The sequence below is a fragment of the Argiope bruennichi genome, chromosome 2, assembly GCF_947563725.1.
Source record: "Argiope bruennichi chromosome 2, qqArgBrue1.1, whole genome shotgun sequence".
In the NCBI taxonomy this organism is placed as follows: Eukaryota; Metazoa; Arthropoda; class Arachnida; order Araneae; family Araneidae; genus Argiope; species Argiope bruennichi.
Genome location: NC_079152.1, coordinates 30,105,899 through 30,124,678, shown reverse-complemented (window position 1 = coordinate 30,124,678; position 18,780 = coordinate 30,105,899). Strand labels below are relative to the sequence as shown.

The following is an 18,780-nucleotide window of genomic DNA, read 5'->3' as shown; positions in this document are numbered from 1 at the left end:
GCGATTTTAAAAACATTCTCATGTTCAAGAATCATCTTTTTTACCTGATATCAAATTTTTCTTTCTTTTTTTATACTCCTTTATATTTTAATGTTTTCATTGCTAACCGGTAGAGCAATAATAATTATTAAACTCTTTTTTTTTTCTAGAAAATAATTGTCATAATTCATTAGCAATGAATGCAAGTGACATTTCCTTGAAGTAAAATGAATGTTTTAGAAGTCGGCAAAGATCGAAAGTAATTAGCAACCTGAAATCTATATGCTGGATAGTTCAAGAACATTTTCGAGTTTTGACCTAGAAACGATTTCATAAGAGTTTGGAAGCACTCATTTTTATAACTTCACCCCCCCTCCCCTTTTCTTTGTTCGAGAAAGGTAACATTTGCCGCCGTGTATAGTTAGCGAAAGAGATGAAAGTAGGTTGTCTAGCGCCTAGAGCAAGGTGTCTGTCGTTTATTTTCAAAAGTAAAGAGCTTTGTTATATACCTCTTTCCTTTAACAGCTCGCAGGTTGACGGCATATACTTTCTGTATGCGAATCAGAGTGAGAATCAGTTGATTCATAATTTTTGTAAGATAATACACTGAAACCAAATAGATAAAAACGAACTATTAACCTGAATGCATAGATTTATAAATAATATTCAAGGTGGTTCGAATTGAGGTATCGCTTTTGAAGGGGGGATGGAGTGAGTGGTCATGAAAAATGTCATTTTTGTGGAATGTATTTCAGAATGTGGGAAAAGAGTGAAGCTGAAAAAGTAAAGGGAAGTAAAAAAAATCAGAAGAAAAGAAACACTTAATAAAATAACTGGTTGTATTTTATCATACAAAGATGCACAAAGAAAATAATTATAGTAATTAAAACATTCAACTTCGAAATTTAAACCCTTATAGTGTCGAACGACGATGTCCCGTTCTTCCGCAACACGCGAAAAATGCCAACGGCGATTAGAGATTGCAATACCGGACCAAAATTCCAATACCGGTATTCGGTATTTTTTAAATCTTAATACCGGGATACCGGTTTTAATACCGGTATTAGAAATTTTGGAAAAAGAAAGAAAACACAGGTGTTTCTTTGTTTTATTTGCCAGTTTTGTTAGAGAGTGTAAATATCACAAAAAATAATTTGTAATTTATAAATTATAACAGTATATAATCACAAAAAAGTAAAGAAACATCTTATTTATTTAAATCACAAAAAAAGTGTAAATATCGCTATTCAGTCTGTGATACTATTACAAATTTTTGAAATGTGATCTTAAAAAGCATAATGCATCAATGGTACTGTCATTAAGCCTGAAAAGTAATTTTGTGTAAAAATTACCAGCTGTCGAAAACGCTCTTTCGGCATCTACGCTAGTTGGTGGTACTGTTAACATATAGATAATAGCGATTAATATATAGATATTATATATATTATTAATATTATTATTAAATTATTAATATTATATAAAAGTGGTATACGGCGTTATACTCACAACGGAATTCAAACAAAGTGCATGCTTACATAAATAAACTCATAAGAAAATTTAACCATTTTATTTTAAATTTGCTTCTAGATTCACTGTTATATTTCCAAATAAATATTCATTGGAAATATAATAAATTTAATGATAACATAAGGATAATATCAGAAAATCGTCTTTGAATGGATTATATTCATTTACTTATATCTGATATCAAAATTGGACGTAACAACGAATATTACACTAAAACTCCTAATTACGATTTACCAAATATTATGTTTTAAAGAAGACTATTTTGAAAAGAAACTGAAAACAAATGATTGCAAGTTCCAAATATTTAAAGAACTCTATTGTATTATGGAAACTGATAGAAACTTGAACAACTGATGAATTCTATTGCCTAGAGAGAAGAGCATATAATGCAAATCGCTATTCTTCAGTATTCACTCAAAAATTAACATTAATTTTGAGGTTTCAAAACTAATGTTAAATTTCAGTTCAACATTTGAATATTATAAATGACACTAAGCTTGTTCAGAAATCTATTTTTATTTCATAATTTTTTAAAGGTTTTGTTTTAGAATTTTCTTGTTATTTTTTGAGTTTGTAAATCTTGTATAAATTCTTTTCTAAAAAAATCAATAATTTTCAAATTCTGAAATTTTTTTTTTTTTTTTTTTTTTTTTTTTTTTTTGTCAAATATAATGTTTTTAAGCAAAAAGGGTTGGTCCTCAGATTTCATACCAAGGAATAGTAAGCCTTCTTTCAATAAAACGACACTGAATTTCAATAGCTACACTAACTAATGTTAATTGGAATCTTGTCATCTGTTGACAATATAATGGTGTGCCAACTATATATGAAATTTTACACCAAACAAGATAATAGTAATGAAATGACTAATGACAAATATAATAATAAAAATAAGAGTGTAAACTTTGTCAGACTAAATAATAAATTCTTTATTTATTATTTAGTCTGACATAATAAATAAAGAAACATAATAAATTCTTTATTTATGTTTCAATAAATTCTTTATTTATGTTTTCAAATTTGAGTAGCATCTTAGCCGTTGCAGTTCCAATGAACTGCCCCGTTGCCCAGGGAACACCACGTGGAGGTGTGCTACTCTCGTTCCCCGCCCGCCAACCCTCCCTTCAACATACGATGACAGTCCTGATTTTAAGACAGCATCGATACTACAGTTCTGATCTTAAACTGTATTCTGCCGCTGCCGGTATTCAGCCGGCAAGTCCAAGGCCATGCAAAGTTGGTAAACTGCAAATGACTCCACAACTGGCACTCCAATAGGAGCCAGTCGTGCTGGCAACTTTAACGCACAGCACATTTCGTAAACCATGACAGATTTTACGATCGGAGTCTCAGCCTTTTGGACTTGAATGGGAGCCAATTCAACAGGTAGCTCCAGAGCTCGGCAGATCTTATAAACGACAAACGAGCGCACTACAGCAACTCTGGGTACAGGCGGGTCAGATGATACATCTGTATCAAGATCCAAAACTGGATTTGAATCTACATCCCCAATAGATGGCAAATTGGGGGTAAGGAAATATTCTAGTATTTCCCAAATCGTCATTAAGACGAGGAACACAATGATGGCCGAAGCCTCATTGAAATTCCCGAAAAGCGCACTAAGCATTATAACTCAGCAAAAAAAGTCGCACAACGTTCGGTTGCAAAACAGTGAATGAATTTTAGCAGAAAACAACAGAACTGGAATCCATTGTTTATTCCATGAGATTGTTTAGAATCTATAACTTTGTTAAACATGTAAACTGTTATATTGTTGTTGACAATAGCAAAAGTGACTGTTGAAGATAACAACTAAAATATGATCAATAATTATTATCAAGCCAACAAATGTAAGACTGTCAATAATACAAATTAGGGATGTAAGGGGAGGGAGAAAGGGAAAAATTAATATCAAAAGGAATTTTTAAATTTTTGTAGAATTACTTAATGTAAGTATTATAAAAATATGACTTTGTATGGGAGGTAAATTTAATATAGCTTAATGAAAATGTAAACAAAATATAAAAATTATATTTCAATAAAACGTTTCAAATGGGACAATAAGAATTTTTTTTTTTTTTTCCTGACTATGGACAAAGAAAATTAGGGATGGATAGGAGTTAGGCGGGAAATGGCAGAAAAAAGAAAGGGAGAGTTAATTTTAACCAAAAAGGAACATCTTAATTTTGAAAGGTTGAATATTTATCAGATCATTTATAAATAGTTTTTTTCTGAGCTCAAAAGCTTTAAAAACATAATAAAATTTCATGTTACTGGAACAATACTTCCGCCATTTTGTTTTATGTGTTGGGAGAAAAGTATCTGCGTTGAGCTATATGTGTAAGAAGTTAGGAAATAATTGCAGAAATATTAATGATTTTAAGTTTCATAGGCTTGATTAAATTCCTTTTTCTCTATAGTTGTTCATTCTAATTCTGTGAGACATTTCTAATTCTTTGAGCTAGATTTCTAGATGCTATTTATGATAATTTTTTTAAAAATAAAAATGTTCCGAAATATGCTTATAGAAATTTATATGGAGAAATCAAATCCATAGTTTACAATGGTAAAGTATATAAAATGTTAATATGGAAATTCACTCAAGAAGATTTCATATAGTTCAGTTATATTAACATCCTTATTGAACAACGCTAGGGTAATTTTGAACCGTGGGGACGGTAAGTCGGTTAACATCCCTTTCAGCATTGATGGGTTCCAATTATTTAAAACAGAAGGATTTAGCTAGCCCCAATTTAGATAATAGTTGCATGTTGGAAATCCATCTCTTTCCCCCCCCCCTCCCGCCTCGAGGTCCAGATCTATTACTATTTTGTCGCCGTAGATACCATATATATTTATATTTCTTGTATACTAGGATATAAAGGTGAAAGAAAAAAAAAGAATGAATTTCCATTTTTCGATTTTCTGCTGAGAGATAGGAAAGGATTTTCAGTTACTCCGTACAATATGTATCTTGAAGTAATTAGGAACTTGCCTTTAATGTAATAAATTCCTATATTTTTCATATATTTGGTATTATTTATTATATGATTGGACGCCATATTCACTCTTAGGAACTCGGCAGCATTCGTGCCAGCGAATTATGTTCATTATATTATGTCAAATTAAAAACTAGCACTTTTAAAATATCTGTCATGTGATGTACATACATATTACCTTGAATGAATACAAGGTGATTATTAAGTTCCGTTTAGGCATTCTATCTGTGAACAAGACTTTGGAAAATGCTTTGAACTAAGCGGATGAAATTCGGCATAGTGATTTAAAACCAGATTTGTATATCTATCAAATTTAGAATGAAATACATTCAGATAACAACAAACCGTCTGTCTAATTGTTTGACTTCAAGTCTCCTGTAACAAAAAAAAGCATTTATTAGAAAAAATTTGGTACTTAAAGATGTAAAATGTAGATACATCAAGTTTGAATCAAATCTGTCAAATGGTTAACAGTTTGACGTAGGCATGCTAACCCAATAATTCATATGTCCAATGGCTTGCGATATTAGCAAAGTTCTTGTGACTTCAATTATAGTTGTGTGTGAAATTTCGGTTTCAATTGGCGGATAAAAAATCTTCAAAATACACACCAACACGCTAAATTAAGCGAAACTGCCGAATTTTCGATAAAGATCTCTATTTCTTAACTATTGCTTGGCAATGAGATATAAATTGAGACTTTACTCATCATCCCCGATTTTATATGGAGGGGAGGGAATAAGAACTTTACTAGTGATATACAAGAACGTTTCAGGGAGACTACTCCTACTGATTTCTCTATATCTTTCAATGCGCATGTCAGCGAGATGAGTTTATAGTGTACTATGCCTGCAAACATAACTGCTTTTGGATGAGGTTAGATCTTCTATTCTCTGGTTTTAAATCAGCAGCAATTGAATAGATGGCACTTGGATGACATGGAATTATTTTTAATGTCATTGTTGTAAGTTCTCTTCGATTAATTTCTAATTAAAAATTGAATTAATAGTTTGAAAATTCTTTTCTTAATGAGCATCTAACGTCCAAGTGCTAACTATCTGTGATGTCTGGTTGCTTTAATTTTAACAATCTGTCTTGAAAAGTGTTTTGCAAAATTTTAAATCCAGCATGTTATAAATTACAGATATAATGCCAATCTCTAAACATTATTATGTATGAAATTAGAATATGTTAGATATGAAAAATAAATTGCACGAATGGCACTGAATCTTTCGACTAGACCCTATAACTTTCCGCTGCACTTCCACTTTTGTAATCAATGTCATATTTCCAATTTACAGCATAGGGTGAACAGGATGAGAAAAGCCAGCAACGGATGAATTAAACGACTCTGTTTTTTCTAGTTGTCAAAATAAATAAATTTGTCAATATTCTATTTATTATAAAATATTAAAATAATATTAATATTTTATTAAATCTCATTGATCATATTTAGGGATTGCAATACCGGACCAAAATTTCAATACCGGTATTCGGTATTTTTTAAATCTTAATACCGGGATACCGGTATTAGAAATTTTAGAAAAAGAAAGAAAACACAGGTGTTTCTTTCTTTTATTTGCCAGTTTTGTTAGAGACTGTAAATATCACGAAAAATAATTTGTAATTTATAAATTATAACAGTATATAATCACAAAAAAGTATAGAAACATCTTATTTATTTAAATCACAAAAGAGTGCAAATATCACTATTCAGTCTGTGATACTATTACAAATTTTTGAAATGTGATCTTAAAACGCATAATGCATCAATGGTACTGTCATTAAGCCTGAAAAGTAATTTTGTGTAAAAATTATCATCTGTCGAAAACGATCTTTTGGCATCTACGCTAGTTGGTGGTACTGTTAACAATGCGCGATATACTTTTTCCAAGTATTTACCTCTAAATCCCTCATCTTCAAATAAATCGATTTCTCGTCAAATGGTTTTGGATATAGCTGATTTCTGTATTGTATTTTGGTTTGTTGAAATTTTTTTATTTATCGCTAATTCTAATTTTTGTTCAAAAGACAATTCCTTTTCACTATCGACATTAGTATCATCATCATCTTCGATAACTGAACCGAATTCTTCTGAATGTGGATAGGTTTGTGGGTAAAAAATTTTAAGGAAATTTACTATAAACTTAATCAGATTTGAATTGATTATTTTCTTTTTTTTCTTTTTCATTTTCATTTTTAAAATCATTATAATTATATAAATAACATAAGACATTTAATTTTTCGGTATGCCTTTCTTCTGTGCGATTTTTCAATGTAATATATAATTCTTGAGATAGTAATGTGTGCTGTTCTTTCATGACTGCAACATGAAATTTATTGTTGCATTAGCTGTTAATAAATTAAAATCTCTCCGACATAATGCCTCTATAGTCAGTTTTATTTTAATTAGAGCTGATATAGTTCTGGATATTAAGTCGAATTCACTATCTGAAAAATTAATTTACAGGTTTAAGTCGATTATTGCTTTTTTGATTGGATTTCTCAGTTTCAAAAATCGTTCCGTCATTAGGAGTAAACTGTTCCAACGTGTTTTAGAATCTAATATTAACATATATTCTGTTTTATTTTCAGTTAGTATATATTTTAGTAATATATCCTTTTTATAGGGGAACGTTTAAATATCTTAACAATTTTTCGAACTTTATAAATTATAGGAAGCAATTCTTGATAGGTAAATATTTCATCCTCATTAGCAATATCTTCTTCAACAATTACATTGTCATTATCTTCATTGTCAATATCACTCTCACTCTTACTCTTTTCTAAGCTGGAATCCGAAGTTTCTATATCCACAGTATTTGGATTCTCCTGTTCTTTATTTTTTTGGCATAATACATCTATTACTCCTAATTGAATTCCACGTGCATAGCACAACTGCTGATTTGCACCCATCAACTTTCCAACTTTTTTCATAATTGTTGCTCCATCAGTCGTTATGCATACAATATCTTATTTCAGGGATAATCCATGTTTCGCTCATTTAGATTTAAGCAATTAATTAAGCCATTAATTAGCTAATTAATTTCGCCCGTTAGGAAGACATAAAAACAAAAACGTATACTATTTTGCTATGTCCGCGATCCCTGAATATATAGTGGAGACAATTTTTAAAATTTCTAGTAGATACCGAAAAACCGGTATTTAAACTTGTGAATACCGGTATTACAAAATTGTACAAATGTCTCAAAATACCGGTATTCGGTATCCCGGTTATACCGGTATTGCAATCCCTAACGGCGATATATCGTTACGTACGCGAGGGCACTTTACTTTTCAAAAAATATTGAAATAAGATTGGCATCGATTTATTCTTCCATTGTTTCGTAATATTTTCTTTCTAAATCTTGCAAACATTTTTATTTCGTTTTTTTGTGGACTTCTTCCCAAATCCTAGCAAATTCGCCAATTTGAGGGGGGGGGGGGGAGGCATTCCTCACAAAGGTTTCATTCGGCATTAAAATAGTTAATAATCCCCGCGTTTCAGATCTCCCTAAGTCTTCATCACCAAATTTTGAAAAAAAAAAAATATTTATCTTTGATGACGATGATTGGAAGGGGAAAGAATCAAATAAATTTTTTTATATTGGTCTTTACTACAAAATTATTGATATTTGTTAAATTTTGGGCGAAATCCGTCAATATATATTTTTTTTTTGTGTGGACACGATGATCCACGAATGTAATAAGAGTTAGTCTCATTTATTTTGGTATATTACCTCTAGTAGTAAGATTCTGAATGTATTTCAAGTTTTGGACCTGGCTAATTAAAGTGAAGAAGCGAAATTGCGAACGAATCATATGAAGAAGCTAAATACAAAACATTTTGTATTTAGTAATGTACGGGAAAGTCGAGGGAAGAATACTCCTATTTGTTTCCCATAAAATTCTTTAACCTGTCAATCGGCTATGACGAAATATTTCGTTAAAAGTAATATGTGGATTGCATTATATTTTACGTTGTTCTTACCAATTTAAACTTAACTTGACTATATTGAAGCACTTCAGATGTGCTTCATTTAGTTTTGTGCAAGTTGAGGTTCGAACTCGCAACGTTAGGGTTCATAGCCGAGTAACAAAGCCACTAGACAAAAGTGTACACTCTTCTCCGGAAGTTGTTATCTGGCTTATAATGTTACCACCACAGTTTCAAACGCCATCTCAAACTTTTTCTTTATAAAATAGGTTTTACACATTCCGTTCTATGCATTTGAATATTTTGCATTTTAGTAATACCATAATTTGTCTGTTGTATATTTGAATTATAGTTTCTGTTTCAAACTGTAGCGAACGGTTATCCTGAGGGGAGGGGGGAATTAACAAATCAACCAAAAGCGACGGTGAAAGTTTGTTCGGTGCGATATAAGCGATTTCGAATTATAATAGTAAATCCATAAGAAAACAATGCACCCCTCCCTGACGGTTGGGTCTTACGTTACCAGGAGGTGCAAATTTTGTTATTCGAAAGGTTTGAGGAAAGAGTCGAGATTTTGGTGTCCTGATTGTTGCGCTACTTTGTGTATGGCTCATTGTTTCAAGAAATATCATAACGTGAAATAATTATTTTCAATTTGTTTAATTAATTCTTTGTAATTGGAATTATTTGATGTATATATATTTTTTATATATGTCATAAAATATTTTGTCAAAATAATCAAAAAGTTAAAAACGATTTCCTATTATTATTTTAGGCATAACATTTCCTAACAAGGGGAAAAACCCCCAATCGTGAAACGAGTTTAACAAAAGTTATTTCCCGGTTAACATGTTAATTTAACATGCATTCATTAACTTTAATTTAATAGGCATTGATAAAATTTGACATTTGTATATTAATAAGAATTGGTAACGTGTTTGTTCTCATTTCCCATCTACAATTCGTAATTAATATGCACCACAAGTGGGAATTATTTTGTGATGAATATTGAATTATGTTGATACTAATGATGGGATTTCTGGTGCGTTATTTTGGGCACTTATTTTTGCTACATTCTTATCCCCATGTTCCGAAAGGGCTATTACCGAAATTTCACATTTTTATCTCTTTCAATTCTTTGAATAAGTATATGTTAATTCGAACCATTCGGTTATTCATAATCTTTCTTTAACAAGCCAGATTCAAGCTAATCGACGCCTTGCGAAATTATTACAGCGGGTCAGATACGAAAATTATCTCAGTGATTCTGTGTACAAAATCCTTTACTAATTATCTGCTGAAAATTATACATTTATAAAAAAAGGAATTAAATATGGTTAGTGTTCAAACATTATTGGAATGTTTGAAAAATGAAACTCGATGTATTGTATGACAGCTCAGAAATTATTCTGAATCAATTTGATTCGAATTAGAAACTCATTCCGAACAATGATACAGCGCTTCAAAATGAGATATTTATTTTAATTTTTTTATTCTCCAGTTCTTTATTATTACTGTGGAACCTCGTTTAACGAGTGAAGTTTGTTTCCGAATCGTACTCTTAATACGAAGCATTCGTTAAGTGAAACAATTTTTTCCCATACGAATCCATGTAAAATAAAACAATGCTTTTCATTCCAAAAATAAATAACCAATCAAATTTATAATAATGTAATTTATTATTTAAAATGCCTAAATTGTCTAAAGAATTTTTATCTTTGGCCTTGTTTCAAAAGTTGGTAAAAAAAAAAAAAAATAGGACACAGCATTATTGTTAAATGAAATTTAAGCGCGTATAGCTGTCACGTTATCAGAATGATGCTTCTCAAAATGAGGTGAAATAATTTGCCATGCTTTCATCGTCTTTTTTTTTTTCAATGGAATGTTGTTGCTTTCTTGACGTCAATTATTTCTCCCTCTCCTGACCAAATTTCATCCGCAGCTTTTTTCTGTAACACAGAATTTAGCTCCATAAGTTCTACAGTATTTCTGGCATGTTTCTCCACCAGAATTGCTCATCGATGTCGTTACCTCTAGCCCTATAATCTTGGGGGGGGGGGATAGAATCTGTCCATCGATTAAGGTACCACAGACCAGCTCAAACAATTTGGAGCTATGTTTGATCCTATCAAACTTTTTTCATGCTGAAATAAGAATTTATTCAAATAAACGCAACACAGATGCACAAGCTAATCCAATATGTATTGTCACAGTATTTCCTCGCCACTCGTTCTACGAAACATCGCTCGCTAAACGAGACACTTTTTTACATTTTGTTTTGCTCGTTATGATAATCACTCTCTATCTGAGGTGCTTGTTAAGCGTGGTTCCATTATATTACTACTAAGACAATTTACCTACTTTTACAAGTGTCTTTCATAGACAAAGTGACTCTCACCCTCACCCTTAAAAATATGAGTCCAAAAATGTGTGATGTAAAAATGTGTGGCGAATAAAAGTGGAAGGGTTTTTTTAGGCCAAAAAGGTGCAACAAAATATTTTAATTGTGCGATGTGAATACCATTCTAGCCCTTAGTAATTGAAATTTTCTTTCTGGACTGATTATTTGATTTATCTGCCGAAGTTGAAGATTTCCGCTTGAAAAACATCGGAAGAAATACTGTGTTTCCTTTATCAGTATACTATCCGCTGCGGAAGTAGTTGGTCTGCTGTTATTTTCTTCCAAGCTTGACAGGAAAACGCTATTATGCAACAGTTGAGATTAAAAAAATATGAATAACTTTCGGGTTTGAATATGTTTTCACTTCATTCAAAAAGGTAATTTGCATTTTCCCGCTTCCCGTATATAAATGATTGCGATACCACCTTGAGTTTTCTTAAGAATACACTAAATTCCCTTCTTATTTTTATTTTCTTAGATATATTTTATTTTCTTAGATATGAAATCATTTTGTATTGTAATTTATATTTGTATTGTTATCGTCAAAACTTGAGAACTTGACGAATCTGCTCGTTTCAGAACACCCTGAGTCCGAAGAACACATTTTTGTCATTATATCTGCCCGTGATATAACATGTTAACGCAAAAACATTATGGGCTAGATGAATGAAATTTTGTATTTGAACTTTACATCAGATTTGTAGATCTCTTTCAAACTTTGAGCGATATCCATTTAGAGGAATACAGTCTGTATTGCTGTTCGAGTACAAGCGAACCTGATAGCTACAAAACACAAAAAGCTAGATAGATGAAATTTGTTACACAATTTTGGATTGGATATATGGATTGCAATCTAAAATATGGATTCTTACCAAATTGTCTATGTTGACTGTCTATCGGTCTGTACTTTTGTATGCATGTAAATGCAGTAACTCACAAATGCATTGATATAAATTAGTGAAATTCGTTATGGGATCGTGTGTCTACAACTGTAATTCACCGTCAAATTCTAGTTTCAATCGGTCGGAAAAAAAAGAAGTATAAAAAAATACATCTTTTTTATAAATTCAGTAAAAATGCTAGATTTATGCTAAAGATCTACTTTTATTCAGGGGATGGGGAACGATGACACCTTTATTGGAGGATATATGAGAAAGTTTGGGGGAGACCACGCCTGCTGATTCAAATCTTATCAACCAGTAAACCCATCAGGTGTCGTCCTCGTCATCTGACCGAGGTTCAAAATGACGAGGTCCGTCCCAAAATAGCCCTAGTGTTGCTTCAAACGGGACGTTAATATAACTAAACTAAACTCATCTTAATACTAGGCAAAATGCTACAATCATATATATTAAAATGTGTTATGCGGTTAGTCGGTTACTGTATATTTCACTTTGTGTATCCAGCACATTTGTTCTACTTGAATTAAGTAGTCATAAAGTTAAACCTGATTGCATATCTGTTTGTTAGTTTAGTTTTGTAAAACCGTAGGGGATAAAGGCCAAAGGAGTTGCGTATCTTTTACATCACAATGTGAAGTGTTTTAATATTTTTTTTTCTTCTACTTTACGTAAAAGCACATTGTTTCTTTAAAAAAAAAAAAAAAAAAAAAAAACTCAGAAGGGGGGAAAATCTTATCTACTTATACCTTATTAATTGCTGTTTGAGACCGCTGTGGCATAGAATTCCAGTTTTAAAACTCAATTTCACTAAGACTCCGTCGTGTATGTGGGTCTGATGCGTACTAAATCTGATGTGAATCAAACATCCTCCCATTGGTGGGATACATAAATTTGGTAAAGTGTATGTATCGTCATCAGCGCTGGGTTTGCGATTACGAAGTTCATCCCAAAAATAATCCTTGAATTGTTTTCAAAATGAGATGTTAATCTAACTAAACTAATCTCTGTTTGCTTTGTTTTAATTGATAAAAAGGGATATTCACTGAAGAAATAACATATAAAATATTTATTATTATTTTTTTAATCAGCAAGACATTTCAGATTTGGTTCTTTTATTTTTTCAAATATGATTACTTTTATCTTCCTCACCCTAGTTTTGCACTGTTGCTAATTATAACTATATTGTAATCGATGCATGCTTGAAATGATTTATCTGCAAATCGGAAGTAATTTGATGCATCCAAAAAGTATTCTTTTCCCATGAGAATCAGATTCTTTTTAAGTATTTGCATCCTTATAAAATGCTTGCAATAAAAGCTCTTGATATGAAATGATAATATACGGATATTCATAAAAAATATTTACACATTTTAATTTAGTTTCCTTAATAATATAATAGAAAAAGAAAAATTATAACACATCCTCACGTTTTTTTTTTTAATTTCTTGCGAATTATGTTTGTTAAGTTTTGTTTAGTAGTTGATTCATTTCCCCCACCTTGTTATTCAGAATTTGTTTGAATTTAGTTATTATATAATATTATACATCATAAAGATTTTATTTAAAGAATATTATTAGCACCTCAATAATTTCAAAGCAATCTTAATAAGTCAACTAGCAAACTTACTCGTGCCCTTTCACAAAGCCTTCTCCTCATTTATATATATATATATAATATCAAGGAGGAGAAAAATGAATTAAAAAAAATTAAGATAAAAGTTTTTAGCAATTAAAAGATGTATTAGAAGTATGAGTGTTGTACATATATGGACCTTTTTCTAATACATTGTGATATGCGAATTAGATGCAAGCTAAAGAAAAATATCTGTCCTCGCTAAATTATATAGAATATAAGCCTTTCTGTAAATTGGATTATACGAAATCGTTCAAAATGTTCTCCAAAGTAGACAGAAGGCACGTGGTTATTTCTTAGATTGCAAGTCCTTACTAAGAAAGTTTTTTTTCTTTCTCCAAAAGTTAAAAAAAAAAAAAAAAAAAAAAAAAATGAATAAAAATTAATCAAAATTTTTGCGTTTGTCATCAGTAACCTCGGAGTATATTATTACACAAGCCACTTCACCATTTTAAAATTAATGTAAATCAATGTTATAATAATACCGATTTTCTTTTCTTTCACGGTTTTTCTTAAAGCAGTCTTTATAAATTATTTTTAAAGTGTATTTTACAATATTTTTCATTGTTTGTTATTAGATTTATACGTCCTCGCGTTATGATATTGAATATTTTTTTTTTGTGTGTGTGTGTAATTGTGCGTATTTTTACAATTATAGAATTGAGTAAATTTTAAAAAATAAAAGCAAGCCTAAAATATTATCATACTACGAAGTTTTATAGGGGAGATTTCGATCTCCTTTAAACTTTTTAAATGTCCGATAACTCTAGTTCTTCATATTCATTATACATTTTAAGTAATGTTAAAAAAAAGCGCATTTATTTCTCGACGTCAAAGTGCTGATTAAAAATAAAAATTGACATCCCAAAAAACTGTGAAAATATAGAAAGTAAATTATTAATCTGATTAAAATTGAAAGAAAAAAAAAGTAATGGTAACCGAAGGCAAATAATCATATATTACAGAAGTTTGTTCCGAAATCAGAAATATGAGTGTTATTTTGAAATCTTTTTCAAGTATTTTGAAGAATTGTTCTAAAAATAACGATAGGAATTCTGTTTTTGTTTTGGCGGTGAAAAAGTGGAAGAAAAGGAAGTGACTTAAAAGTGACTAAATGATAATGCTCGCCATTGTTTTTGAAGCGATAGCTTTTTGTGTGTGTAGATGTGTTTTAGTATTTGTCGATAAATATTCTGCCATTGAAGTAGTGCAGTAAATGGAGGCGGGTTGCTCTTCGCTTAGGGAACCATGTTTTACATAGGCACGGAAGAGTTATTCGATTCTGGGACTGGAACGAGTTGTTCGGATGAAGATGAAAGCGTAGGTTTATTATTGTCATTTTTGTTTTTCTTATTTTACTAAAATTAATAATATTTTAAGTTATCATCATCATTATTATGTTGAAGGATAAAATGACGTGACTGCATACAAGGTAACTTGTATCATCTGTTTATACAAAAATAAAAATTTCTTTTACCTGTTTATAATTAAAGAAAAATCGTTTTTTTTTTTCTGGAAATTGTTTAATGTATATTTAATTCTATAGTGCTGAAATCATGTTTTGTAAGCTTTCAAAATTTCACATCCATGTTTGATATGATAGATAAACGCAATGAATTGATAATTCAGCATGGACTAATGGATCTCACGTTCGACATATTTTATTCTAATATAATATTAATATTTAAAATATTATAGTTTATTTTGCTTTACTCGGAGTTCTTACCACAAGTTTGTTCGATTTTGCGGGATGGAAAAATCGACATTTATTTCTTGAAACATCATGGACATCATATGTTTCTTTTTCGTATATTAAATTGTTGCTGTTATGTTAAACTGTTGTTTTTATGTTACATTTAAAAGTTATTTTTGCTTTGAGTTTTTTGTTTATAGAATTTTGAAAAGCGATCCAATAATTAATTTTTTTTTTTTTTTTGCAATATATATATGTTAATCAAATGTTATAAGATGTGCAGTTTCTTTGTGCTTATCAGTAAGTTTACTTTTATCTGGAAATAAAGCAGACTTTTTTCTTTCTTTCAGCATCAAATTCTGGAAACAGTTAAAAATGATAGGGTAATTGTAACTCAACCAGAAGAGGACAGAAGACGACGCACAATCATTGTGGAGAGGAAAAATGGATCATTTGGCTTCACTTTGCAGGTATTTATATCGATAATTAAGTGGACATTTTAAAAAGAATTTAGTTGATCTTATTTGTTTATTTTAAAAAAATAGTAGCAGTTTATATATTTATTCAAATTTGTAAAATCTGGCACATTTTTACATTATGCGTAAAAAAGTTTTTTTTTTCTCCATGGTTTCAATTTTCGCCAGCTTATGCCAAATTGTGCCAAGCAATAGAAAAGTTGGCAAAGAATACAATAAAATAAGTTAAAACATGTTATTATTTTTTAATAGATAAAATTTAAATTATTTATGTATTGTTTAGCATATTTTTGTTTGAATGGTATTTAACTACTCATACTTTTATTGAGATAACTTAATTAGAATTGCAAATGGGAAATTAGGGATTTAATGTGAGACAATTAAGTATATATTATTGAAGTTATGCAAAATGCATTATTGAAATAATGCAACATGTATATTGAAGTTGTGCATTAATATTGTAGTAATTTTTTTTACTTGTTGCTATTTTCTTAGCCTCTTATCTTTCAAATATTAATTATTTTTGTAATTGTGTATAATTTTGTCAGTTCTGTATTTCTCCCCCCCCCTCACCATTTCCCCTCTTCTTCTTCCCTTCTTCTTAATGACTTCCAAAGAATCTATACCATTTGGCTACTAATAGATATATTGTATCATGGATTGGCATTAACATGTCAAAGAATAATAAAATAATGGATTTAATGTAAAAAAAAAATGCTGTGATGATTTTATGGTGAAATTCAGGTAATAACAGAAAGCATATTGTCGATAAAGCATTTGGTGTTGAATTATTTGATTATGGGAAATCAAAGAAGAAATTTAATGTTATGTATTGAAAAAAAAAAATGAATTTGATATGTAAAAAATGTATTTGTATGTAAGCATTTTTTTTTGGGGGGGGGGAGAAATGAATTTAAATAAAATGATAATTTGTGGATAAATTCATTCTCTTTAAACAAAAATATTGAATTATTAGATATTGTACTCAGTTTATATTTTATGAAAATTAATTATGTACTGCTTACTTTGAATATTCAAGTTTTTGTAATATTCAATATATATTGGGATTTAAATTACAAAATTTTCTAATTTACTCTATCTTTGTATTGTAGATTTTATTACATTTTTAAAATAGTCATGGATTGGTGATTTATGTATTATTAACAATTTGTAAAAAAAAAAGAAGAAAAAAGTTGTTTTTTTTTAAAAATAAAATTTGTTATTGTGGTCAAATTTATTTTAATGCTAAATCTAATTTATTTATTTTTCCTGGTTTCATTTTTCAGACTTATGGTATTCATCATAAACGAGATGGCGAAATTGAATTAATTACTTATGTAGATTACGTGGAATATGATGGTCCAGCGTTTCGTGCTGGGATGAGGCCAGGTACGGATTATTTCTAAAAAAAATTGTGGTACTGTTAATTGTTATGAATCATTTATTGTATTGATCAGTGTTTATCTAATTGATAATTGATTACATTGAATGAAATATTGTATTTATATATAAATTAAAAAATAATTTATTCTGTATTTTCTAGAGAATATCCAGTATTTTGCTGATTAATTTGTTTCTATTAATTTCAGTTTATGAAATTTTGAGTATGGGAAAGGTATTTCTATAAAATTTCAACATATGGAATTATTTAAGACAGTTTGTCTAATATGAAATATTTCATGTTATATAACTTTTCATTAATACCAAATTATAAGTAGTATAATAGAATAAGAAACCTTGCTAATTTTAATTGTTGGAGAACAATTTCATTGGAGGCAGGAAAAAAATCTTAATTATAATGCAATAAAAATTTTGGAAAAACACATCTATACTTGAAAATGTGGATTTTGGATTTAATTCCTTGTAACATTGTTCAATTATAATTTGTATTTTTAATATCTTACTATTCTATAATTATATTTAGTTCATTATGATTTCCAGTTATTGTTTAAAATTATTATGTCAAATTCCTCTATCAGAAATAACTTTGCCATATTTTATTATTATAACGTAACTTCTTCATGAACACATGAACTCCATACAACTTATATGGGATATTTATGTCATAATAATTAAAATGAAATAAATACCCTATATTATTTTGTAATGGTGTGATGATTTCATTATAATTGGTGTAGGTGATGTGATTTTATCCATCAATGGCCATGATATGGAAAAGGTTGACCATAAAGAACTTGTTCGGTATATACAGAGCTGTGAGAAGACCATGCGCATGGTTGTATTATTTGAGGATTGTGTACATAAAGTGGAACTGCATATGAAATACTTACGATTGAAGGTGATATTCTTATTTTTTCATTGATTGCTCTGTTCTTAAAAAATAGTTTACTATTTTATGAATGTTTTTTTACATTTTTCTAATTATGGGGACATAAAAATGCTACCCTCTGTAAAGCTTTTTTTTCTTTCTTATCTATAGAGGGTCTTTCAAGAAAAGAAGTTCGAGTTAGAGCAGTTATGTGAAAAAGAACAGCAATTAATCCAAAGTAAGCCCATTTTAAAATATATGCTTATATTATTTTATTGTAAAACTTTAATTTATGAGAAAATTTAATTAGATATACATTTTGATTCTATTGCTTCTGCACTGCGTAAAAGTCTTTTTAGAATAATTAAAGTCAGTATTATTCTTTGCTATGATATATACTAGATCTACTTGCTTGCCATGGCCAAATAGTTATGTATAAGAATTTTGTGAAACATACTTTTTCATTTTATTTCATTGAATCTATAAAATTTCGAAATCTTATTTACTTTAAAAATACAGTTTTGCAGAACATTTTAAAAATCCTTCTTCGGTCTCCTTCCTTGTTATGATAAATAATATTATTAAAGTAAATAATAATAAAATGAAAAAAAAAATTCAAACAATTAAATGCTAAAATAACAATTCATGATTTCTCATTTTAGTGTTTGTCTTGGTATAATGGCCATTACTTTTTGTATATTCTATGAACTGTGCTGTAGTTTTTTTTAAAGGTTTGATATATTTTGACTTTAAAAAAATTTTTTTTTTAATGAATTATTTAAGTATTTGATGCAAGATTGTAAAGAAATAAATTTATATCCAAGACTGATGGAATTTTTGTGAATATCTACAACATTCACAAAAATAAATGAATTAAATTGAAAATAATCTTTTGATTTTCTTGGTACTTAATATGCTGATTGAAATTTTTAAAAAATAGTTAATTATCATATGTTAATAATGC

General features: G+C 29.4%; 1 protein-coding gene across 2 annotated transcripts in view; it reads left to right on the top strand.

The window, feature by feature from the left end:
• The window catches only part of LOC129961833 (cytohesin-interacting protein-like), a 50,883-nt gene that overhangs the window by 28,760 nt on the left and 3,343 nt on the right, over positions 1-18,780 (top strand). The window contains exons 1-5 of one of the 2 annotated variants that reach the window (XM_056075413.1): positions 14,526-14,698; positions 15,422-15,541; positions 16,834-16,936; positions 17,686-17,846; positions 17,988-18,054. In XM_056075413.1, the coding sequence (XP_055931388.1) occupies positions 14,627-14,698; positions 15,422-15,541; positions 16,834-16,936; positions 17,686-17,846; positions 17,988-18,054 (523 nt within the window). In that variant the 5' untranslated portion in view covers positions 14,526-14,626. Of the gene's footprint in view, positions 1-14,525; positions 14,699-15,421; positions 15,542-16,833; positions 16,937-17,685; positions 17,847-17,987; positions 18,055-18,780 lie in introns of those variants that run through there. The other variant, XM_056075412.1, reaches the window with a different exon arrangement.